General features: G+C 39.5%; 1 protein-coding gene across 5 annotated transcripts in view; it reads right to left on the reverse strand.

The window, feature by feature from the left end:
* Positions 1-26,833, reverse strand: part of FNDC3A (fibronectin type III domain containing 3A) — a 3,267,883-nt gene that overhangs the window by 2,060,985 nt on the left and 1,180,065 nt on the right. For all 5 annotated transcript variants that reach the window (XM_044073165.1, XM_044073164.1, XM_044073166.1 and 2 more), the window contains one exon: positions 21,822-21,898. In XM_044073165.1, the coding sequence (XP_043929100.1) occupies positions 21,822-21,898 (77 nt within the window). The remainder of the gene's footprint in view (positions 1-21,821; positions 21,899-26,833) is intronic.

Below are 26,833 nucleotides of genomic sequence, written 5' to 3' on the forward strand. Positions count from 1 at the left end.
ATACCTGTCAGGTTTACCGGGAGGAGGTGGGAGGCCATCAGGGGCTAAGCTGGATTCATGGAAAACAACATCCACCATTTCTAAAATAGAGGGGATGGCCAGGGGTCTGTGCTGGGGCAGGTCCAGAAACTCTCTAAGTCTTTTCTTAGACTGTGGGACGTTGTGAGATTCCCATTGGAAATGTTCCCTGAGGGTGTGAAGGGTTTCCCCAAAGGAAAGGTCCTCTGGAGGGGAAGCAGAAGGGATGGATTCCTCTGCATCTGAATCCTCATAAGCAGTCAGAGGTTGATGTGCCTCTTCAAAATCTGAATAGTCAGATTCCTCAGAATCCTGTTCTGTCATAATTTCTGGAGAAGGGTGCCTTTTCTTTTTAGAAGTTGTGGCCTGACTACCCCGGATAAGGGAAACTAGATCCTCTGCCATTTTAAGCATTTGGGCTTGGGGTGGTGGAGCAGGAGCAAGATGGTGGCAAGAAGCAGATTTCCTAGGAATGGCCTGGTTTCCAAGCCTGAGGGAATCAGTCGGTTGGAGAGAGATGGTAGTTGGATGAGAAGATGTTTTTTGTCTAGATTCGGTAGTTAGAAAGGCCTCAGCAGCCAGTGCCTGTGTCACGGCTCCGGACCCAACTGAGGCAGAGACAGCCAAAGGCTCGAAAGACGAAGAAAATTTCTGCAGCATACCAGACTCCTAAAGGGTCTCCGTAGAAGCCTGCGTAGACATCAAATCGGGCATCAGAGGCGGCAAAAGCGCCTCAATGAATTCCATAGAACTGACGACCTGCTTAGAGATAGGGTCGTCGGAAGGCTTAGCCTTGTGTGGTCTGTCTCTATCCTTATCTCTGCGTTTTTTTGGAATGTCCACGGATTGTCGGCTGATGGATGCCATACCGGAATGCGAAGATGGAACACGAAAATAACTGTCTACAAAAAGAGCTGCAAGGCAAATGGTTCTCGCATTAAAGAGGGCACAGAACCGGCAACGGGGGACGTCGTGGTCTGGGCCTAAACAAGTGATGCAGTAAGAATGGAAATCTTGGTGTGGGATCTGCTTTCCACAGGCGAGACAATTGTTAACTTTTTCGGACACCGGTTAGTGAAAGAAAAAAGGGTACCCAATGGGGTACTTAGCTTTAGATGTTTTCAAATTCTGGTAGCGACTGACCGGCACTTGTGCAAACTGCTTCTGTTACAAGCTCCATGGCAAGAAAGACTGGTGTAATGACGTCAGCTGTCTTGCTTAGCAGTGACGACCTAACATCAGACTACAGGTGACTCCAGCTGACGCAGAAAAACACTGACTCTGGTATTCAGGCCAGCCAAGGGCTACCACAGCAGGGATAACCCATAGGTGATGACTGCAACAGTGAAACACGAAGAACATGTTACTCTAATTTAAACAATTTAAAGTTATTTTTTTATACTGATTGGGCTCATTGAATACTTACTTGAATAATGAAGTGGGATAGTTTTAAGTTAACATATGAACGTGCTAAAGAACCTGGTCAGAGAAAGGAAAGCTAGGCTTCAAAATTCTCAACTTCAAATAATATCATTTTCTTAATGAATATGATGGACCAGGCCAAGAAATAAACACAGTTAAAAAAATACCACAGAGCTATTATACAATGAGGATATTACCAGAAAAGGCAAAATGCTGAGAATATTGGAAGGATATCAATTTCCTGTGGAACACCAGTACAAGGATCAGGGGTGGAACCATTGACAGAACAGGCAATGCACCTGCAACAGGGCCAAGACAGTCACAGATGATAAATTTACTGACCGACAGTGATGGACTGTATAACCATTAAATAAATGCATGTCTTTACAGAAAACCCAGTGGCACAGAGGGTAAAATCCTGAATAAGAACCAGGCAAGAAAGATTGATTAGCAACTTGGGTGCTTGCTGGAGATGGCAGGGAGGATTGGAGTGCCTATTCTTGGTGGGGGGACAACGACCGTTTACATGTTGTAGTGATTTTTCAGAGAAAGGGTAAGAGCATGCAATGTGGGTGGACGTGTCATTCACAATGCCTTCAACAGACTGTAGTCTTCACTGAATAAGTACACTTGCTGAATGAGAATGCAATGTGGCCCCTGCTGTGATGTGGGCAACATCCCTCTAACCACAGGAGGGGATATGCTACGGAAGATGTCCTCATAACCATGACAGCTGTGAGGGCACAAGCAATCCTCATGGCTGCCGGAATGACCACCACCCTGAACAGCTCTAGCCTGGGTTATATTGGAACGATCTCTACCACAAGGGAACAATTGGGTTTGAGTCCAAAAGGTGGAGGCTTGAAGGCTGACAGGAGCGGCTAAAAAGATATGGGGGGGGGACATATGTATTACTGCTTTTCTGACTGCTTCCCACTTAGTCTCTGATATTAATCTCTATACACAGTACATAAAAAGTAAAGTTGTGCCCTACTTATCATAATTGTACATTTTTAACTAGTTCAGTGTTGCAGTACTGATTCTCAGGTCTTCCTTCCATGCAGAAGCCAACAACCAGTCTGATTTTCATAGTCTTTACACCATCATTAGCCAACAGATGTCCAACAACTGACTCCTGGATGCCAGGGTATAAAAACGGCATCCGTTGGTATATCTTCAGGTCTTTCTGAACAGTGAATAAGCAGTCTGATGCCTGACGACAGCATGATCTCACCAGTTACCTGGAAGTAAGTGAGAAGGAGGAAAAAATATAGGAAGCACAGAGGGAATGAAGGCCATAAGAGGACTGGGAGACAAGTGGTCAGCAGATAGAAGGGTTGGAAGGTGGGAGTATGCACTGCAACACTGATCTACTTGAACATCTACAATTATGGTATGTGGGACACAACTAAACTATGTTCTTCATAGTCAATGTTTCAGTACTGATTCTTGAGAGGATATTCCCAAGCTAACAGCTGTGTCATCTGTATAATGCTAGAAAATAAGGTTTGGCAGGGTGGCAGTAGCAAAACCTGCTCTAGCCCTGGAGACATTGCCTAGGTTATGGTGTCTTATAATGTTTTGTAAAGGTGTGCACCGAGTTCCATTTGGTTGTCCTCTAGGATGGACTAGGAAGGGACTCATTTGAGGAAAGCAGTGGTAGTTGCCCATGAATGGCAAAGTGGGATTTAATAGGTTTGTAGGCAAGCAACAGACTAGCTGCACTTGTGGCCCATTTTTTCAATCCCCACCACCACCAAGGTGAGAACCAAACACTGTACCTTGTGTTTGTAAGGAAAACACCCTAAAGTACAGTTGTGTACACTTACCATAAATGTAGATGTTCGAGTGTATTCACTGTTGCAGTCATCACATTTGGGTTATCTGCCTGCAGGTAACCCTCAGCCGGCCTGAATACCAGAGTCTTGGATTCCTGCATTGGATGCTGTCTCTTCTTCCATGACGTCAGGGGTATAAAACATGCAGCCAACGCCATTACATCAGTTTTTCTTGCCCCAGATGTCAAGTGCCCCCACAATGGGAAGTAATTATATGTTATGGTACACCTCCATCAAAAAGCAAATACACCAGAAAGCTTAAATACATCAAACAAGAAGGAAAGGTAGAGCCAAGAGAAGTCAGGGGGCTGGAGGAAGGATGACTAGGACTGCAACAGTGAATACACTCGAACATCTACATTTATGGTAAGTGTACACAACTGTACTATGTTCTTCGTATTTCACTGTTGCAGTCATCACATTTGGGTTGATTCCCAAGGCTAAGCAAGGGAGGAGGAAGTTAGACAGCATTAGGGCCAGCTATTAAGCCCTGCAAGACTGCAGTGGCAAAATCAGCTCTGGATTTGGAAAAAACAGGCATGTGGTAATGCTTGGTGAAAGTATGTACAGAGCTCCAGGTAGCACCTTCTAGGATGTCCCTGGTAGGGACTCCTCTGAGAAAGGCTGTACAGGTAGATGCAGCCCGGGTAGGTTTTCCATGGTGCTTATAGCAGAAATTAATGCAATGGGCTATCCATTTAGAAATGGTTTGCTTTAAAATGGCCTTCCCCTCTGCCCCTGCAACAAAGATAACTAGCAGCTGTTCAGATTTTCTGAGAGGCTTAGTCCTGTCCAAATAAAATCTAAGTTGTCTGTGCACGTCCAAAGAGTGCAGTATTCGTTCTCCTTTGTTTTGTGGATTCGGGAAAAAGGTAGGCAAATGAATGGACTGATTTAGGGCCACACAGACACCACCTTGGGCATAAAGGAAGGGTTGGTCCTGAGGGAAACCCTGTCTGCATGGAAGATAATGAAGGGCTCCACTGCCATGAGGGCCTGTAATTCAAACACTCTTCTTGTTGAAGTGATGGCTAGAAGGAAGGCTGTTTTCCAAGAAAGGAATTTCAACTCTGCAGTTGCAGCTGGCTCAAAAGGAGGGAGAGTGAGCTTTTCCAATACAAAGTTAAGGTCCCAGGCAGGAGTAGGGGCTCTCCTGGGGGATCTTAAATTTTTGGCACCTCTGAGGAATTGCTTTAGCAGGGGATGAGAGAAGAGGGGTGGTTCAGTATTATAATGTGCTGAAATGGCAGAGGCATGAATTTTAATTGACGAGAAGGATTGGCCCTTGTGGAGCATTTCTGTTAAGTACTGAAGTATATGAGGTAAGCTGGGCACTGTTGTGCCCATCTCCTGAGTCTGGCTCCAGGAACAGTATCTTTTCCACTTTTCAGCATTGGATTTTCTAGTACTAGGCCTCATTGCTTCCAGAATGACAACTAGCACCTGCTTACTGAGGGATGCTATTGGAGAGCTCAAGGAATTAGCGAGGCTGCAAGGTTAAGGGTTTGAAGCTGAGGGTGCAGAATCTGGCCCACCTGCTGGGACAGCAGGGAAGGGATCTGAGGCAGGTGCCATGGTTCCAGTAGTGTCATACTGTGCAAGAGGGGGTACCAGTGCTGGTGTGGCCAGTCCGGTGTAATCACCATTGTCTTTAGCTTGTCCTGTTTGATCTTTAGAAGAACCTTCGAGAGGAGAGGCAGAGGGGGAAGGCATAAACTGAGAGGTTTTCCCAGGTAAAGGACAGGGCGTCCACTTTCCAAGCTTGACTGAGGGAAGTCCTTGTGCAGAATTTGTCCAATTGGTAGTTCAGAGGGGAGGTAAACAGGTCCATCTCTGGAGTCCCCTATTTGTTCCTCAAGAAGTTGAATAGTTTTGGTTCCAGTTTCCATTCGTGTGGGTCCGTGAGGTTTCTGCTTAGGTCGTCTGCCAGAGAATTTAGCTTGCCTGGCAGGAATTAAGCCTGTAAGTGCACTTGGTAGCTCAGGGCTGTGTTCCACAGAGCCATGGCTAGTCTGTAGAGAGGGTATGAGTGGGTTTCCCCCTGCTTGTTTATGTACCACATAACTGTGGTGTTGTCTGTCTTTACCAATAATTGTCCTGGAAGAATGTGGCCTTTGAAGGCTGTCAGGGAATTCTGTACAGTTAACATTTCTTTTTGGTAGATATGCAGGTGCATCTGCCTCAGGTTCCATTTGCCCTGAATGCACTGCCCTGCCAAGTGAGCCTCCCATGCATAGTCTGATGCGTCTGTTAGGGTTTGGGCATCAGGAGGTAGAGTGAAAGGGAAGCCCTTGTTGTGGTAGCAAGCCTCTGTCCACCAAAGGAACTCTGTCTTTATACAAGGAATGATAAGAATGATAGGAATCATTGATTCCAGGTCCTGAGAATGTTGACACCATAGGCTTTTTAGATGCCATTGTAGATTCCTCATATGCAGTCTTGCATATGGAATTAGAAGAATGCAAGAAGCCATGAACCCCAGGGCTTGCAGAATTTTCCTTGCAGATAGCTGGGTCTTAGTGGCCAGTAGTTTGAAGTAGGTTGTCAAATAAACTTGTTTCTCTGGAGTGAGGAAAGCCATCTGGGAAGTTGTGTTCAAGCTTGCTCCCAGGAATACAATCTGCTGGCAGGGTAGTAGATGAGATTTCTTTTCGTTTATGGTGTACCCCAGTGAGGTTAGAAGTTTCTTTACTAATGCCAGATGTTTTAATAGCAAGTCCTAGCTTTCTGCCTAAATCGGACAATCATCCAAGTATGGGTATATTTGAATATTTCTCTGCCTGCAAAATGCAATGGCTGGAGCTAGACACTTTGTGAATAGCCTGGGCGCAGTAGATAAGCCAAAGGGAAGTGGAGAGAACTGATAGTGCATGGAGCCTGCCCTGAAGCTCAGGTATTTCCTGCAAGATTCCCTTATTGGAATGTGCAGGTAAGTTTCCTTTAAGTCTAAGGTTACCAACCAGGCATCTTTGCCTAGCATAGGAAGCAGCTGTTGAAGTGTTAGCATTTTGAATTTTGAGATTACCAAAAAGGTGTCTAGAGTACAGAGGTCCAGGATAGGACACCAGCAGCCGTCTTTTCCTGGGCACCAGGAAAAGTCTTGAGTAAAAACCTTGTCCCCTTTCTTCTCCTGGGACAGGTTGAATAGCCCTGATACTTAGAAGAGCGTGAACCTGCTGTAGAGCCTCTGCCCACTGATTTGGGGGTAGGTCTGGCCAACCATTTGGGGTTGGTAGGGTGTGGAAGTGGAATCTGTATCCTTGGGAAACTATATTCAAAACCCATCTGTCCTGGGTAATGAGTTCCCAGTTTTTTGCATGCAGGGTGAGCTTTCCTCCTATGGAAGCAGGCAGATGAGCAGGTCTTGGAAGGGTTAAGGTTAAGTCATTGTGCCATTTTTCCATAGGGGGGTGTCTTACTACTCCCTGCTTTGGAAGTGGGAGCCCCCCACTGCTTAGGCCTGTGCGCAGCCTGAGACTGTAACATAGGTGGTCTGCTGTTCCTGGATTTGGACCAAGAAGGCCTGGAAGAGACTGGAAAGGACCAATTCTTTGAAGGCCAATGCCTACTAAATCTGGGAGGCTGTACTTGATGAAGGAAATCTTTAACAGTTTGCATACATTTAGCTTTTTCCTCCATCTTTTTGAAGATGTTTGCTTTGTTACCAAACAGGCGGTCTTGGTTTAAGGGAGCATCCAGTAATTTAGCTTTCACATGATCTGGCAAGTTTTGCTCAAGCCAAGCATGCCTTCTAAGTACAGACCCAGTGACAGCAGCTATGCAAGATGCTTCTAAAGAATCAAAACCACACTGCAAAGTATGTTTACCAACTTGCTCTGCAAAATGCATTAAATCCTGTAATTCTTTGTGTTCAGCACAGTCAGGAATCAACATCATTTTCTGTTTAAGTAGTCCCATAATATGCTGCTGGTACTTTAACATACAAAACTGGCAATTTAAAGCCCTAATGGCCAAAGTAGCAGAAGTATATACCTTCCTACCCCATCTGTCCAAGGCTCTAGAATCTCTATCAGAAGGGGTAGGGTTTTTGGCAGCAGTAGCCTTAATGCCCTTAGGTCCTTGGGAAATGGTCTCTGGATCCACAGTAGGATTCTTGAAGAGGAACTTGTGAGAGTCAGATACTCTGTAATACCGGTCAGGTTTTCTGGGAGCTGGAGTTAAAGTGTCTGGGAGAAGGCTAGATTCCAAGAAAGCATCATCTACAATGTACAGAAGAGGAGGGATAGCTAAAGGCCTGTGTTGAGGGAGGAGTAAGAATTCCCTAAGCCTCTTTTTGGAGTTAGAATAATCCTGGCTTTCCCAACGGAAATGCTCCCTAAGAGTGTGCAAAGTTTCACCAAAAGAAAAATCTTCTGGAGGGAAAGTAGAGGGAATGGAATCCTCTACATAAGAATCCTCATAGATAGATAAGGGCAAATCCTGGTAATCAAAAGAAATAAATATCAGATTCCTGATCAGAAGAATCAAAAGGAAAATCAGTTCTAGGTCTCTTAGAGGGGGAAGGCTGGCTTCCCCTAATTAAGGTAATAAGGTCTTCAGCCATTCTAAGCATTTGTTTTTTAGGCATATGGGCCTGAGCATGTGGTTTGGACATCAGTTTTCCAAGCGTAGGTCGTGTTTAAGGCCTGGATGAAGAAGATGGGGTCAGTTTAAAATGCAAGTCTGTAGGCCTGAATACAACCTCAGAAGCCGGTGCCTGCACAGCGGCTCCGGACCCATCCAAGGTAGAGACATTTGCAGGTTCCATAGTCGGAAGAAGCATCCCGCGACATACCAGACTCTGAATGGGTCTCAGTAGAGGCCTGCAAATCTGAGGTAGTGGGCATCAGGGGCTGCGAAAGCACCTCACTGAGTACTGGGCAGACTGGCGACTAGCTTAACGGAAGTGTCGTCAGCAGTTTTGGACCTATGCGGTCTGTCTCTGTCTTTATCCTTACGTTTTTTCGGAATATCGGTAGTAGGATGGCTTACCGAAGCCATTTCTGGATAGTTATACCGAGTACCAAAATAATTTGCTGCAAATATAGCCTGACGACGAATAGTTCGGTGGTTGAACAAGGCACAAAACCGACAGCGAGGGACGTCGTGGTCTAGTCCTAAGCAAAGAATGCAGTACGAATGAAAATCTTTATGAGGTATTTGCTTTCCACAGGTAAGACAATTGTTAACTTTTACTGACATCGGTTAAGAGCAAAAAAGAGGACCCCCAATGGGGTACTTAGCTTTTTTGAAGACTTCAGTTCTGAAACTCGAAAATGAAAATTTCAGTAGTTGGCCGACCGGCACTTGCGAACTGCTTCTGCTTTGGGCACCGTGCAGCAAGAAAGACTGATGTAATGGTGTCTGCTGCATGTCTTATACCCCTGACAACCTGACGCCATGGAAGAAGAGACAGCACCCAATGCAGGAATCCAAGACTCTGGTATTCAGGCCGGCTGAGGGCTACCTGCAGGCAGATAACCCAAATGTGAAGACTGCAACCATGAAACACGAAGAACATCCATTATAGCAACCTCCAAAAGGTGTACCCAGGTAAATATTTTCCATGGTGTGAGTAACAGAACTTAAAGCAGTTTGCTATCCATTTGGAAATAGTTTGTTTGGAGACAAGCTTGCCCTGTTTACCCTCTGTGAAAGCCACCAACAATTGCTCTGTTCTGTTAGAGATTTTTGCCTTGTCTAGATAGTACCTGATCTACCTGTGCACAACAACTAGGGAATGGAGGACTTGGTCTGTCCTGTTCTGTGGATTTGGGAATAAGACTGGTAGGTGAACAGCCTGGTTTAAAATAAGTTCTGATACCACCTTAGGCATAAAAGGATCGAGTTTGTTCTGAGGGCTACCCTATTCCTGTGAAAGACAGTGAAAGGTTCTTTACACATGAGGGTCTGCTGCTCTGAGACTCTCCCAACTGAAGTGACAGCTATAAGAAAGGTGGTCTTCCAGGTGAGCCTCTTTACAGAGGCAGTGGCAGCAGGTTCAAAGGGGGACAAGGTTAGCTTTTCTAACACACAATATAGATTCCATGCAGGAATGGAGGTTCTTTCTTGGTGGTCTCAAGTTTACCACCTCTTTCAGAAAAAGTTTCAGTTGGAGGTACAAAAATACAGATGAAGCACTGTGCAGGGAAGCTGATACGGCATACATGTACTTAAATGTTGGAATAGGAAAGCTCTTGTCTAAATAGACCTGGCAGACACTGCAAGACTGAGTGCATGTCTGCTTTAGAAGGGCTAGCATTCTTGCTGTGCCACTAGATGAAAAGTCTTTTCCATTTTAAGAGCTGGCAAAATACCAAGAATTACTAACGTCATCCCATATGTGCATTAAGTGCAAATCACATGAAAATTTCTCAGTTTAATATGCCAAAATCCCAATACGCATAATGCATAGTGAACAACTGTTTTTTTTGGCATAACACATATTATGACTAATGTACAAAGATGATAATGTTCCCCTTTAAATTATTCATTATGATTTTGCAGACATATTATCTTGTCAAGTTTCACTAAATGAGCCCAACTATTCATCAAGTCAGAAAGCTCAATGTTTCCTTATCACACCCATTCTCTTAGAAACTGCCCACCTAACTCTACTTAACATCCTCTCCTGTGGATAAACAGTTAACCACTGCAAACTTGAGCTGTACTTAACAACTTCTCACTTATGTTTACTACAGTAAACTTTTATCTTTTCCAAGTCATCCTGAACTTCCTCACCATGTTGAACCCACCTTTTATGAAAGATTCACCGATACAAACAACCCACTCCAAGAAACATTACTTCAAACCCTTCATAGTCATTCCCATCATTCTCCTACTCCCATGTGCAGAGCGTTATCGACTTTCTTGTGCATCTCTTTTTACGAAAGAGGACAGCACATCGGAATTAAATTACTTTAGGATATCCTATCTATAAATGCCTGACTGACGCTCACTGAAGCAGGTTGCCTACTCAAGTTTAAGTTAACAAGCTTATCTAAAAGATAAAATCACTAAATAGAGAAATAAAAGTAACATATGCTATTAAGTTTCTAATGAACTGAAAAACTGAAAAGTGAAGGTGCTGTCCCTTAAGTCAGTGATGGAAGAAATAAAATGTGTTGTGTGAAAACAGCAGTCTGTAGAAGTATGTCAGTAACTGGAAAGAGAATGAATGCCGTGAAGCTCCACATCCTGGTTGCACAGAACTAACGTATAAAAGTTGAACACTGTGAAGCTCACAAACAGCTTGGAAGCCATACTATGGGTTCCATTCTGGAAACTGAATGAACTGTCTGAACAAAGCAGAATTCCTGTATGACCAGCAGGTGGCCATTAACCTGTTAAAACAGCAAATGTGAGAGATTTCTGATAATGCAACAGCTATTAAAAGGTTCAGCACTGGCTAAGCAACTGTTTTGATGTATTCTGATTGCAGTTTTTGCAAGTATGAAGGATACTATCAATTCTGTAAATTTGCTCCAAAACATCTTTTAGAAGATTTGACTTTTATATGCTAATCATGACTTACGTGGCTTCTAATTATTAATTACCAACAGTTTTGCATCTGCCTATGTTTAAATGTATCATTACTCAAAAACAATTTGAATACTGAAGCATATAGAAAGTGTTAACTGTATAAAAATATAAAGCTTAAGTTTCACTTAAAATGAATGGGGAAATAATTATTCTAGCAATAACTTTAAAATATTTCCCTTACATATTTTTCTTTATTATTTTTGCTTGTGCAAGATAAATGAAGTAGGCAAGCACTTAACATTTAGCAGATTTTGACCTGAGTAAAAATAAATCATGTATTTCTTTCTTAAAATAAAATAAATTATAACTAAAACAGTTAATTATCAGTAAAATCTTGCTAAGTCAGAGATATAACGTTATGTTTATTTAATGTCTGCACTTCTCATAAAGTAGATACTTGTTTTACTGAACATTGTTGCTACTGAGCTATATGTTGGAGTTCAATGGCATGGAAGTATTTGACTACAGGAAGATGGTCACTGCATGCCAAGTGATAGACTGATAAAAAGAACTATATGAAAACATACATACGAGTCAGAACTATAAAATGGTGCAGAAGTAACCATTCTACGGAATAACTTGGAAGAGTAATACGATTTTTCATTAGTCATTCACTTGTGTGAAAATATGAATCTCATTTATTGCTAGAATACGTGAAGTCTTTACCATGTTGATGAATAACACCCTGTTAAAAGACAAGCAAAACAGCTTTAAGTATATAGGTTAATTAAGCATTTATGTTCAGTTTTTTGTACAAAACCGAACTGTGTTATCAGCATTAAAGTATAAAGAACTGCAGAGTAAATGCCTCCAATGCAATAAATGTGCAGGATGAAAGATGGATGTAGAGGCAAATATATAAGCAATGGGAGGACAGCTTGTGTATGATTATTATGTTAAGGATTATAAGGCAAGTAAGATGTAGAAAGGTTAGGAGGATAATGGTGTCCTGATGGTTAGAAACAATATCAACCTTTACACATATATTCTACATTATTAGGGGTATATGACGCAAACTGCCTTAGTGAGCACACCACACCACATTGTTATATAACAAACTATGGGACTGTGATATTGTTTTGATAAAAATAAGACGACAGATGTGGACAGACCACTCAACCTGCAGACATTATAAACAGGAACAACAATCGTTAAAAAGCTAAAAAAAAAAAACTCGGACATCTAATTAGCAAAAAATCTGAATACCAAATAGCATACAACTCTTTCCACTTCCAGAAGGAATGAAGGATACTACTCAGAAACAGATTTAAAAAACAGAATGTGAAAAAAAAATGAAGCACATTATCAAAGTGACATTGTAAAATATGTAGCCATTAATGAACTGTACAAAATTGTATACACACATTTTTTTTTCAATAATTTTTATTTTTGTTTTACATTTGCAAAAACCATTAACCATTCCAGATTTATAAAATGACCATATTTGCATGTTATACATTGTGGATAAAGTAGAAACAAGTAGGTCATACAACATACCTAATTACAATACATACAAAGATGCTTTCCCAATTAATGTCATTAGTCTAAGAACAGCACATACAAAAATGATACTTCATCCATAGTTAAGCTGTGTACTCGTGGGAATACTTCCAGCTAATAAGATGTTATATGACTGTTCCCAGATTGCTCGGGCTTCCATATTTTTGTTTCTTTTGTCCAATACTATTTTATGTGCTTGTAGATGTTTAATAGCAGATTTCTTGAATTCCTCCCAAGAGATACTTACAAGATCTAACCATTTGCGAGCTATATATAGCTTCATTAATAAGAAAATCGTTATAAGTAGGTTAGCTAGTTTTCCTGAGATGTTGGCCGGGAGGATGTGTAAAAGAGTAAATTCCCATGTTAGTGTTGATGCTTGATACCCCATTTTTTGCAGATGTAACTTAAGGGAATTCCAAAGCTTGAAAATGCATTTACAACTCCAGAATATATGTATTAGGTCTGCAACCTGGTCTTTACAGTGTGGGGACTTAGTTGCATTGAATTTGTGAAGAATTGCTGGGGTGAAATAAGCATTATTATTTATCATGAGTTGCGTGCAAGAGAGTTTTTTAAGTAGAATAGTTTTCAATGTTAAGTTGATTGCCTTTTCTATTTGCTGGTCATCCATATCAGGTTTTAATTTTCTCCAGTAATTAGAGAAGAGGTGGTCTTTCTGAAATTTGATTTCCCCTATCATTTTGTATGACTTCGTTATTGCTTTCCTTGACATTAACATAGTCTTTCAATGTAGGGTACAGTTTTCAATGTCACTTATGAGTATGGTAAGGTTTTGGAGGTAACTGGAACACACCTCTTTGATTTGTCTTAAAATTATTATATATACTTTAGGTAAGTTTAGATTACTTCATAATTCATGAATTGTGCTATTGAGGAATGGGTAGATATATTGGATTCTCTTATGTTTTAACCGAGGGAAGGAAGGAGTCTAGGTTTAGCATCTTGTTATTTATTTTTAATTTTGGATTTTTATGGAGGGGTTGTAGTATTAACATAGCTTGTCCAAGGTTTAAGGAGTGAAAAAGTTTTTGTGTTATATTTATAGAATGTTTTAGTGGCTCTATTATGTTATAGGCGTGTAAATCTTTTTTTATTTAAGAAGGGAAGCGCTTTGGGAATGATGCCTAGTGTTTTTATGTACCTATAGTATATTGTTACCCAGGCCGGTGAACCAGTCTTTGCAGAGGGGTCATACTCTGCTATTCTCAGTATTCTATTAGCGTTGATAAAAAGAGTAGTAGGTTTTGAAATCTGGCAAGTTCAGACCCCCTTTGTTCTTGAAAAGTGTTAGTTTTTGATAGGAGATTCTGGTCTTTTTAGGTTCCCATACAAATTTTGCTAGAAAGGTATGGATTTGTTTGAAGAATTTACTATGTATAGTTATCTGAGATGTCACAAATAGATATATTAATCTAGGTAGTATGTTCATTTTAATTATTGATACTTTAGACAAAAACAGTAGCTTAAGGTTATTCCATCTTGTACAATCTTGTGTTATGTTGGTAGAATTCCTTGTTATTCTGAAAGAAAGTAATCCCCAGGTATTTGGTTTCTTCTTTTATTTTTATTTTGTCTAAGAGAGGTATTAGGGAGATGAGTCTAGGTGGCCTTAAGGGGAATATATTAGTTTTATTAAAGTTTAATTTGTAGTTAGACATGTATGAGAATTGTTCAATTGTGTTTATTATTTTGGTTATGTCTGAACTTGGTGTAGTAAAGTATATGTTTAAATTGTCTGCAAATGCTGAGAGATAAACTTTGAAGTTATGTATTGAGGGGGGATTATGATGCGTATTTTGTTTAATATATAGAAATAGGGGTTCTAGGTAAAGGTTGAAAAGAAAGAGTGATAGCGGGCAGCCTTGCCTTGTTCCATTTTTTATCGAAATTCTGTTTGACCATGCTTTGTTTATATATAGGGATGTATATGGATTACTATAGAGAATTTGAATGTTGTTGTTTGAATTTGAATGATATGTATAAAATTTTTAGGTATGTCAAAGTGAGGGAGTGTTTGCAGCAAGAATTCAAGATTGACCCCATCAAAAGCCTTGTGGGCATCTACTACAATTGTGAAGATGTTGGTATTTCTCTGATTTGCAAAGGATATTAACGCTTATAATGTTAGCATGTTGTCACTGGTCTGTCTACATGGTGCAAACCCAGATTGTTCTGGAGAAATTATTTTCTCTATCAGATTTTTAACTCTGTTTGCGAGTACTGAAGTCAGGATCTTGGTGTCTATATTTAGAAGAGAGATGGGTCTATAGCTATCTGGATTTTTAGGGTACGCTTGGTCTTTTAATATAAAAATAGTTTTAGAGGCATTCAAGTGAATATCATGCATGTTATTTATTATATAGTTCAGCACGTGGTATAATAATTTGGCAAACAGTGGACTGAAGGATTTATAAAATTCTGAGGTAAGACCATCCGGTCCTGGGGCCTTGTGTGGTTTTAGATGTTTAATTGTTGTGGTTATCTCGTTAATAGAAATGGGCTCCGTTAGTTTTTTTTTGTTGATCTAAATCTAGTTTAGGGTATTTTAATTTTTGTAGAAAAAGATCCCTATCCTCCTTCGAGGCTTGTAGGGTTTGTTCTCCATATGTTTGAGTATATATTTGTTCAAATACTTTGATAATTTCCTCATTTCTTGTATAGTTTTTCCCTTGGTAATTTACTTCTGCTACAACTGAGGTGGATTTTTGTTGAGTGATAATTCTGGCCAATGCTCTGGAAGGAATTTGGGCTTCTTCTGCGTAATTAGCCAACTGTCTTGTCTCATAAAAAGATAAATTTCTGTTCTCGAGCATATATAGGTCTCTCTGTAGTTTTAGGAGGTCCATTTCCGTTTATTAGGGTTATCAACTCTTTCTCACATTGTTCTATTTTCTCCTTTATTTTATGTTCCTCTTTCAGTTGAATTTTTTTATAATATGCTGCTTTTTAATGAAAGTTCTCTGATTTGTGTTTTAGTTGATGCTCATTCTATATCCATTGATGTTTGGGAATTGAAGATATTTACAAGGGATGTTTTTAATATATCCTCAATCTCTTTTACTACATCTGTTTTGAAGAGCAGATTAGGATTTAATGACCAGTCATTAGCTCTATTGTTTAAAAACCTTTTTTGTCCCAGCTGATGCTCAGTGCAACTTTGGAGTGATCCGACAGAAATCTAGTGTGCATGACTATTGTAGGGTCCATGTTAATGAATATGTCTGAGATTAAAAAGAAGTCTATTCTCGCCCACATGTTATGCCATTGGGAGTAGAATGTGTAATTCCCAGTTTTATTATCTTTATCCTCATATTTAAAGGGGTCATAGAGTTTGAAGTCTTGTTTAAGTTCATTTAAAGCTATTGTTGTTTGTCTATTATGTAGTTTGGTCGGGTTTGATTTATCCTTTTCCTGGGTTTTGATATTTGTTCCAGTCACCACCAATTATTAGATAATGATCTTCCAGTTGGTTTAGAATTGGGTACAGTGACATGAAAAAGAGATGTTGGTTGCTGCAAGGTGCATATACATTTAACACCATTATGGGTTTTGGAAATACCATGTTAGTAAATGTTACATGGCACCACCTTCCCTCTGTCAGCCTTAGTTTCAAGTATTTTATCCTGAAAATGTTTTTTTAATTATTATGGCGACCCCAGCACTGTTAGTTTTGTCCCCAGAAGCTATAATTTGTCTTATTGACTTTTTTTCCCCAATACCTGTCCATTGTTCTGAAGTTAAATGTGTTTCTTGTATTAAGATGAGATTAGCTTTGGTTTTCAGGGCTAAATGCAAAAATAGTTTCCTTTTTTCTTTATTTTGTAGTCCTTTAGCGTTTCATGTTTCAATTTCCCCCATTTATGTAACAGATATGCTTGTTTTAACTGATCTGTATGTTAATTTAGATTTATGGTTTTTGTATGTGTTGTTATAGTGTGTCATTGGAAAGCATCTAACTATTCCTGTCCCTACATTGTGCCTACCCACTATATCCATGGACCAGGAATAAACAGGGGAATACAATGTGATTTTAGTATGTACCACAAGATTCCCACTAGTATTAAATTGTGTTTTTTCTTTACATATAAGTTTGTGACATGGTATCCCCCTTATGTTACTAAATACAATACGGACAAAGCTTAACAGACTAGTTCTCTCCAAGAAACACTGCTGTGTCACATCCTTAGTCTCAACCTTTAAACTATAATACCATTAGAGTGCAGCGGTTAAAGTACAAGACATACAGCTTATAAGTTTATGATCTATTCCTCCTAAAAGTGCGTTTTTAAACAACATGTTAATGATCAAATTCTCAATTAGATATGGCAAAATATACAACAAACTAACCTATATTTTTAAGCCAGACATGTCATATTTAAATGATCCTTCTCCATATAGTTCTCTACCTTCCCTCTTCTTATATATATACATTACCCAGCTTCTGTGTTCAGGCATTCTTCTGTAGCAATCTATAACAAACTCAGATTGCATTATTGGCATCTAAATACAAGTGGGTATATGAGGGAAGAAAAAAAAAAGATTGCAAGCTTAGGCAGGTATATGTACTGCTAAGACTTGCTTGTTTAGATATTTATAACTTCTGCAGTCAATTAGGTTATATTCATATTGTCATATAATTCCTCTCCTCTAAACTACTTAAACTCTCATTCCTGCAGTTATTCCAGTCAAGAACCATTTACTTGATCTGGTTCTACCAGACTCACATCCAGAAATTAATACTGGATTGTTTACAATAAGCTTGTATTGGAGAATCAAAGTCATAATTTTGTTTTGATAAACAGTACCTAATTTTTCTGATTCTTCAAAGTCATGTTTGCAGGATTTACTGGTCATCTTTCAGTCAGTTGTTGTCTTATTAATTGTTTTATGTCAATTTTTGTGATTTTGAGTCAGAAATCACTTCTTGGTCTTGCTGTACCTTCCTTTTATGTCATTTTGGTTTTATAGTGAAGATTTTGAGCTCAAAGGGGGACTGTTTGAACATACCAGTTTCCTAGGAAATGGTGTCACCTTATATTAAGCGCATCGGAAATGGCAGCTGAATTTTGGTTTCTACCCGGTTTTCATTTCCTTTTCCTGTGTTCCTCGTGGCTCCCATCGTTGATTTAAGGGCCTAGGCAGCAAGGGGAAGCTCTCAGGGTGTGTATCCCATCAAAAACACTCACAAATCGGTCTGATTTTTACTCAAGGGTCATTTTTAATATCCAGGCATTTTATTTAGTTTCTGGAGGTGGAATCTGCTTGAAAACTGACAGGAAAGTCTCTCTTGCTTCCTTGGGGTTAGCAACCATGTATTTAACATCTTTTACATTGAAAATTAGAAGGTTTGGGTATTTCATCTGGAACTTTATTTTCTTTTCTATCAGAAACTTGCAGTATGGAGATAGAAGTTGCCTTGCTTGCCTTATCTGAATAGGCAAATCTTGAGCAAAGGAAATTCCACTATTATTCCAGGTGAGTGTCCCTTTCTTCTTTGCTGCAGAGAGTATTTTATTTGCATCTTGATAGTTTAAGATTTGGCATACACAGGTCTTGGTCTCAAGGATGATTGAGCGTCTCAGAGCTCTGTGGGCTCTCTCTACTATTATTTGTTGTGTTGCTTCAGAATCACCTAGTAAAAATTTTAGTATGAGTTTGATAGTTGGTATTAGATCAATGTGTGACAGGTTTCAGGGAATCGGATTCCCCTTATGATAATATTGTTTCTCCGAGCTCTTGTTTCTAAATCTATTATTTTTGCTTGTAGACTTTGCAGCTCTTTGTCATGGGAATCAGTTTTCTGAGATATAGAGTCTAATTTTATTTCATTTTCTAATATTTTTGCTTCAGATTTTTCAATTCTGGTTAGAACTTGATTAAATGAGTCTCCAAATGTTTGAAACTGTGTGGATAAGTCCTGTATTGCTTGTTGAATGGGCATTAAAGCTGTTTTTATATCTTCCAGGCTAGCTAGCTGTTCTGACTTGGTTTTATTTGCAGGCGTGGAACTGTCAGACTGCTTATTTGTCCTCTGACTTTTTGGAGTTGTGTCTTTGTCTGGTGAGGCTAGTATCGAGAATTTGGTTTTAGTTGTTAAAGTCTCCATATTATTTTCTTCTTTCGACATCTTGCTTTTAGGTATGTTTTGCAGACTTTATGTATGACTGCAGGGCCACAGCACCACACGGCTACAGATGATTTTGAGAATCTTAGTTAATCCTTTGTTTTAAAAGGAAGCTGTTGCTTTTTTCCCTTCTTTTGAATGCTGTTTGTTGTCTGGAATAGATATTCAGTCGTATTTATTTGTTTTTTAGTCTGCGCTGTCTTCTGGGTTTATTATAATCCAGGTATTTCAGAGAGCTAGGTGCTTGCAGTGCTCACAGAACAGCGGCCATCTTGAACTCCCTACACACACTTATTTTTGTGTCAGGAAAAAAAGTAGATGCAAGATATGTGTCCTCTTTCTTTAAATTATTGTTGCCACTAGTATGTTTGTCAGCTGTTCTGGTTTTCTGTGTACTAGACAGCTTCAAAAATCACATGCGATGATGGAAATTAAGAAAATTGTGTGAAGGGGTAAACCAAGCCTGAAAATAGGGATATACCTCAAAAATAAGGACACTGCACAGGGGTAAAATCAAGCCTGACAATAAGAACCTTTCACCAAAATAGGGATAGCTGAGACATCTGGTTGTGGAGAAGGGGTTAAGGAAGTTGATTTACATGACGGTAAAATCAAAAACATATTATGAAGTCAAAAAAAAAAAAAAGTTTATGGTGTAATTAAGCGTACACTTTGAAAGAAATGTGAAATAAGGCTATCCTACTGTTTTCAATAAGTGCCATGTGATCTTTTACATCCACCTCAGCCACCACCAATGCAGACAGACGTGACCTCAGTTTAACATCTCAGCTGGAGGATGACACAGTGTCCCTCCAAAGCTACAGTGCAGTATCAGAAAAATAAATGCAACTACCTGGTATGGGAAAAGAACACAGTTTTTTGACCTTCCAGCATCAAAGCCAAGTGTGGTAACTACTGAGCCACTGTTTAATACCAGACAAATATCTGCATGACCTACATGTTTAAAAATGTAAAGGCATTATTTGTACTATATAAATACCTGCCTGAGTACTTATGAACACCAGTTTGGACCAAAATTACAGAACTCACAGCTTTAACAGTCAATTGTCTACTAACAGTCTAAAATGCGACAGGCAAGTGCCATGTCTAGGATTATTTTTTTGTTTCATGCCCAGAGAGTGTTGGGATACATTCTAGCTCTCTTGCAACCGTGAAATTAATTAAACGAGTAATCAAAGAATGAATGAGATATGAATACTTTAAAACAAACGTTTATTATGAAGAAGGCTAATGTCAACATTTGTATCAGTCTGTCACTGATTACATAAAAAAGCCATATATGTCTACCTGCTAAGCACAATATAAAATCCAAAATTAAAAAGTCTAGTATCAGGAAAGAGTTACTGGACAAGAAAATAATTACTATCCGATTATTCTTACCAGCAGTTCCCAAAATATTCACTCAGAAGAAAACATTAAAACAGTTAATTTCATCGTCAGTGTAACACAGTGAGATGTACACATAACAAAAAATATGGAACAAGTACACACATGCATGTGTGCATATATATATATATATATATATATATATATATATGCATATATATATATATATATATATATATATATATATATATATATATATATATATATATATATACATCTATATATATATATATATATATATGCATATATATATATATATATATATATATATATATATATATATATATATATATATATATATATGCATATGTGTATGTGCTGCACCCCCACACCCCCTGTAAATTATATATACCAACTTCAAGATCATATAACAGTGAGGGTAAAGGCAAATTCCCTACTCTCTGATGTTCTGTGGCCTCCTACACAGTAGTGCCAACAGAATCAATCACTTTTGCCAGCATTACAGACGTTCAATATTATGACCATTTGACTATGTAAAGTGCTCCCACATACAGAGACACACGCAGATACATATACGTTCTGAAAAGCAAAAACATATTTAAAACTCAGCAACCATTACATTAACATTTGATTTACTTAGACTGCAGAAAACTAGGAAAGTCCATAATTCATCTTTTCAATTTGAAGCTCATCTACAAAATGAACCTCATTCCTGGTTATGCACATTCGAAATACCCTAAGTCCTGAAAATAAAAAAGGTTTTTCAGTGTTTACAATAACAATTCAGGAGAAGAGGTGGGCAGAAAAGAGTAGAACAGTCCACCAAGACCAGCGGTCATTAAATGGCATTATCCTGTTTCCCCCTGCGGTGTACTGCATACACCAAACCAAGATGAAAGCTCTCAAAAGCTACATCCCTCAATCTCCATACAGTATATAAACTATAAGTACCAGCACAGTTAAACACTAGCTACCCCACAAAGACATATAAACTGTCTTTCGGCTTTTCCCGGTTAAGGGTTGCTACAGCGGAACTCCAGTCCGCTTAATAATTGGCAGTGAATTTTTACTGTGTTGAGTTGCCAGCCCGACACCCAACCTTCAAAGAAGGTGCACACACCTACCTGCATGTCTTTAAAGTCACTCAACCGTGAGGAGGACATGCAGACGCCACACAGAAAGCGCTCCAGCAGAGAACCGAACCGGAGAACCTCTTGCTGTGAGGCGACAACACTAACCACTGTACCACCACGGCCTATATATTGATCTAATATCCCTTTAGAATACATTGGGGTTTAAGCAACCCATTTGTGACATTTCAGGAATACACCTTCACAACTTTTTATGCATTCTTTTTAAAATTTTAATTTAGTCCTGTTACCTGCACATGCAAGAAATGAGACAAATTTCTGACCCATTTTAAGTGATGTCTCACAGTCACATTTTACTAAGATGACGACTAAAGAATAAAGACGAGCAGATGCATGAGCACTAGATACTACTTACATTTTAGTCATAGCTACTTTTCTGATAATATTTATCAGTACCTTATCAAAGGAAATGTTCTATTGCTTTTGTGCCTCAATAACAATGCTGAATGAAAGGTCATCCAATGTCAAATTCAAAAATGCAATGAGCTCTTTAATCTCAGTCCCCCACCCTCTTGTGTCCCAAACCACAGTCATCTGATGAGCTGATCATATCAATTCACAATCTAGACAGAAAAGACAAAAAAACATTACAAAATGGTCAAAATTATACTACAGAATTTGAACAAATGAATCAGATTACATTATTTAAGAAACTTCACAAAAATATTTCTACTTGCACTGAGGCTCACTAGTGCACCTGATAAAAGGCAAATATTTACACAGGATAAAATTCATACCACTTTATCAATATGCAAAGACAAATAATGTTATTATTAATGAATGTTTAACAAACTATGCAGTAACAATGTTCAAATGGCTGTAATTTCTTTTTACCTGTTGAAAATATCCAGGAGGCACAAATATAGGAGGCACTGAACCATTTGGTGACATCATGGGAACCTGAGCAGGACCTGTAAGACACATGAAATACAAGAGATGACATACAAACATGTCATGTTATGATAATACATTGTATAATATTGCAAATATTTTAAGAGTTACAACACCTATGTACTAAAAAAGCACCTGCTAAGGGGATAAGAATTTAATTCATGGGGGTTTCTAGTACTGTCCATGCGTTTTGTTGACTTAGAGAGGACACATGAATGCACAGCCTTAAATATCTTGAGAAGGGTATTACAAAGTATGGAGTCCAAAGTTTACTCTTCTGTGCCAATCAAAGCCTGTACTTGAACAGCAAAAATTGTCTGCATTCTCAGAACTAAGCTGAAAATGGTCAAGGTAGGCATAAGTCTCCACCAAGCAAGCGTATATCTTGTATCTCTTCCTGTTCATGATTTTCACGAATATGATACCAAAAATGCAGCTAGAATCTGGGGATTTTCCATTTTGGGGGTCTGAGAGCTGCATTTTTGTTGCTTGTAGATAATATCTTCTCAGTCTCAAGTATACCCATCAACTGTCCCTGACTGACTTAAATTTTAGATCTGTTCCTCTTAATCCCTCCTAAAATTGATGACTGTTGGAGAAAAGGTGGTGAAATGTACTTAATAAATAATGATAGTAATTAGAACTATGGAGTTCATTTCACAAAATGGATATTAATTCACATTCCCTTATTCTTTCAGTGTCTCAAGTTAATAGTGTTAATATTTTAAAAGTGTCCCACTCCCTGATTGTCTCTTATTTCTGGAATGGTCCCTGATTGGTTGAGAGCTATGATCACAAGTAACTGAGGTTTCCGCCATGTACAGGAGCAGTTCACTGCTTGAGTGTACAGTGACCTCCAAATCAAAGGTCATAGCCTATAACTGTGTTTTTTTTTTCTTTCCTCCAGTACAGATAGTGGTAAAGTATAAAACGTACATGAAATATACTCATTTAATGGGAAAATCTGTGTGAAAAACTGTATAAAACATGGAATTGTTTTACAGTAAAGCTGCACTACAATGTAAAATATAAACTGTAAGACGTAAAACAAACTCCAAAGAAACTGATTTTTTGCTGTGCTAGATAGTGGTCATGCACACACACTGAATGAGCCACTTCTTATCACCGAAGGTATTGCATCAAGTAGCTAGAACTTTCAGAAGGTCTGCTGTTAGGATTTAAATTTTGTCTGACAATGAGGAAGAGTATCATGGATTCCTTAATGGGGAAATGGTCTAAAAGAACCATCTGACTACAAGTCACACCCAGGGCTCTCTCAGTATATTTTACTCTTTCCTGTCCTAGGAATTTAGGAGCAGCAGCTGCTATGTCTGGTTCAATTGTGTTTTTTTTTTTAAATGACTGCCTAAGAACTGTTCACTGCTCTGCTCTACTGAGCTAATTTCTAGTTTACTTTGCCTATTAATAGCCTGCATTTTCCATACAAATTCTAGTATTTTTTTAACTACAGGTTAGTACCAGAAAGTACAGCTGCTTAAGTAAACTTACCAAAACAGTAGACATTCAAATAACTGCTGATGCAGTGGCCTGATATAAACCATACAGCTAAGGCTAATGACTACTAGGACTTTATAAGCCTAGACATGCAACCACCCAACTGTCCCTAAGTATCATAGTGTTATTAGGATGAGGTATGTTAAGTCCGGAAGTTTCCAAAGGTTACGTTGGGGGGAGGGGTATGTTAGTTTGGGCACAATTACTACCCACCTCTATCAGAGACTTGGGGGCCAGACCCTAGGTGAATTTTCAATTTCCTATCCATTGGTCAATGTTACACTTAAATAGGTTTAGGGATGAACTCTGCTTCATATGGATGGGGAGCCTGTTCCAGAGCATGAGGATCCCCTGAGGCACACATCTGAGTGCCAACATGCCCCTATTTATGTTGCAAGCAAAATTTAAATCCTTGGATCTAGTCATTCTGATGCGGCTGTTTTGTGGATGTCCAAATGATCCATCACTGAACACTGAAGGCATTATAAGAGATATGGGGACACAGGTTGACAGAAACCTCACCTTTGACGACCACAATTGCCACTGTGGTCAGAAAGTCCTTCTATGGGGCACATCTCATTACCAAGGGTTTTGCATCCAGGAAGAAAATAGGTCATCATTTCTCTCTACTCTTCCCTCATTAGATCAGTCGTACAGTATAATGCCCCATTTACCATGTACCTCAGTAGACACCTGCAACAGAGGCCACAAAAGTACCTCATGAAGAGGATCCTAGGCCTTAAACACATGTCCTACATGGACAGACTCAAAAAAATTCGAGCTATTCTCTGTCTCATATCATCTACTAAGAGGCGATCTCTGCTTGACTTACAAAGCCATGTCTGACCCAGCTCCGTTAGAAATGCTACATCTAAAGAAATCCCAGTCCCTCCGCACCACATGCTCCAGAGACCTCAACCTCATTATCACAATCAAAAGAACATGTTGGAGGGACAGGTTTATAACCCAGAGACTGCCCATGCTCTGGAATAGACTTCCCATTCCCATACATGTCAAGCAGAGCACCTCACTAGCCCTCTTCAAGAGAAATCTTGATGAGTGGATGGGAAATAAGAAACTTCACCCCGGGGATCACTCCAGTGGCTCTACTTGAAAGAGGCACTGGGAACCAACGACAGGTGGCACAATGCCACGGCACTTCTGTGGGCTAGGCTTGTAAAGGCCCCAGGGCCATTAGCCTAGTACACACCTATGAACCTATCAAAGCTGGATCTGAGGATGCCTTGTATGCCAGGGCACAGACCTCCTATCAGTTACTTGTCCCATTGTACAGATAAAGCTTTAAAGACCATCTATACAGGACAACATTTTGTACCCTTAACTTTTTTTGCTAAGGAACCTTTGTGGATGTTCGGCCTGCTGCATGTGTCTCGCTAGGTACTTGCCAAAGGGGAGCATTATACTCAATAATGGGTATGATAAGGGTGAAATGGGTATGATAAGGGTGAAATGAAGTGGCACTTTGACTTCCTTGGACCTGGATGCAATGTCCTTACTTATAAGTTGGGCAACACAGAATGCTTTTCTGACTGCCTCATCCATATGTTGTTCAAAGGCCAGATTACGCTCTGCACGTTTCCCAGATTCCATATTACCAGGTCAACTCTTAGGAGTGTCTTAGCAATGAATTGCGTAGCCTGGAAGCTGGTAAAATTAAAGGTAATATAATGCATTTCTTGGTATGGAGATTTATTCCATGACTTTTACAATGGTCATTTATCTGGATTAAACCCTCTTGAAAGATTGTTTGTGTCACTGGGAGAATCTATGATAGTTCCTAGCTTTCAGTCATCTGTACACTTGGTCAGCCAAAGGCCCATGACATTAGGTTTCACCTCAGAGAATTAGATGCCAAATAGGAGTGGTCCAAGCTCAGAGCCCCAAGGTACCCTGTTGGTGACCACTGTCTTAGTGGAGGTGGTCTCACCAATCCTAACTTCCAGTGTTTTGTCTGTAAGCAGATGGCAATCCAGCAAGTTATGTAGGGGTTTATGCCCAGTTCAGCAAGTTTGTCAGCTATACCGCAGTGGAGTACTATTATCAAATTCCTTAGCCAGCTCCAGGTAGGTGGTATGTAACATTTTCTCCTCATCCATTTCCTTGTTGACATTCTTAAAGAAGTCCACCAAGTTTAGTAGGCATGATCTTCCCTTGATGAAGCTAAGCTGGGCTAGGTCCAATGTCTGAAGTTTACCTAGGTCTTTGTTGATCATTTCCATGATAATTGCATCCATAGCTTTGCGTATTAGACAAGTCATACTAATGGCACTGTAGTTTCTGTGGTCAGCTGATGGTCCACCCTTGTGAAATGCAATAAGCATTAAAGTCATCCACTTTTGTCGTACAAAGCCTGTTTTCAGGCTGTAGATAAAATGCAACTCACGTGGTCCTGACAGATCATATTTCAAGCTATTTAGGAGGCATCCAGCAAAACTGTCGGAGCCCACTGAGGCTGTGTTTTTGGCTTATGGGTTATATCCTCACAAGAATATAATAACTGGCCAGCTTTCAGAGCACCTTCCATGCACCAAAATCATCAGTCAGCTTGAAAAGATTAAAAAGACAGATATGGGCACCAAGACCTTTACAGCTTTCGTACCAACAGAAACAGGGAAGCAGAGCACTAAAAGGACAATGCTAGGAACAACAAAAAATAAAAGTTTACACCCTGGTTTAAACAACACACCAAAAAATACAAGGGATGGATGGAAAAAGGAAGGGATGGAGGGCTACTGCAGTGATTATTTGATCATCATCTACTGTTATGGAAAGTTTACTTGGACAGCTGCACTATGTTCATCATATTGATCACTGCTGCAGTAGCCTTAGCTACATGGGTAGATTACCCTAGCTTACTACATTTGGGAGGTGGAAGGAGAAGAGTCCAGGAACCTCTGGAGAATAGTTCTAGCAAAGCCTAACCTGGACCTAGAGAAGGAATCAAGCTGACAGCACTTTGCAAAAGTATGTACAGAGGGCCAAGTTGTTGCTTTTAGAATACTTTTAGAATCCCACCCTTTCCAAAAAGCCATAGATGAAGCAAAGGCCCTGGTAGACTGGGCGTTGACCCTGCCTGGAATAGTTTTGCTGTGGTGAATATAACAAAAGGTATTAGCCTTATGCAACCATTTGGAAATAATCTACTTTGATACTGGTTGCCCCTTCTTTCTACCTTCACAAGCAAACAACTGATCCAAAGATCTGAAAGATTACATTCTGCCAAGATAGTACCAGAGTTGCCTGTGGGCATCCAAAATATGGAGTATCCTTTCTCTCTCATTTTTACATTCAGGAAAGAAAATAGGGAGATGGGTGGCTTGGCTTAACATAAGGTTGGATAGCACTTCAGGCACAAAACAAGAATTGGTTCTCAAAGAAACCCTGACTCACGATAAGAGCTACAACTCTGATACCCTTAT

The sequence above is a fragment of the Protopterus annectens genome, chromosome 5.part1 (assembly GCF_019279795.1).
Source record: "Protopterus annectens isolate FY-2018-M chromosome 5.part1, PAN1.0, whole genome shotgun sequence".
In the NCBI taxonomy this organism is placed as follows: domain Eukaryota; kingdom Metazoa; phylum Chordata; order Ceratodontiformes; family Protopteridae; genus Protopterus; species Protopterus annectens.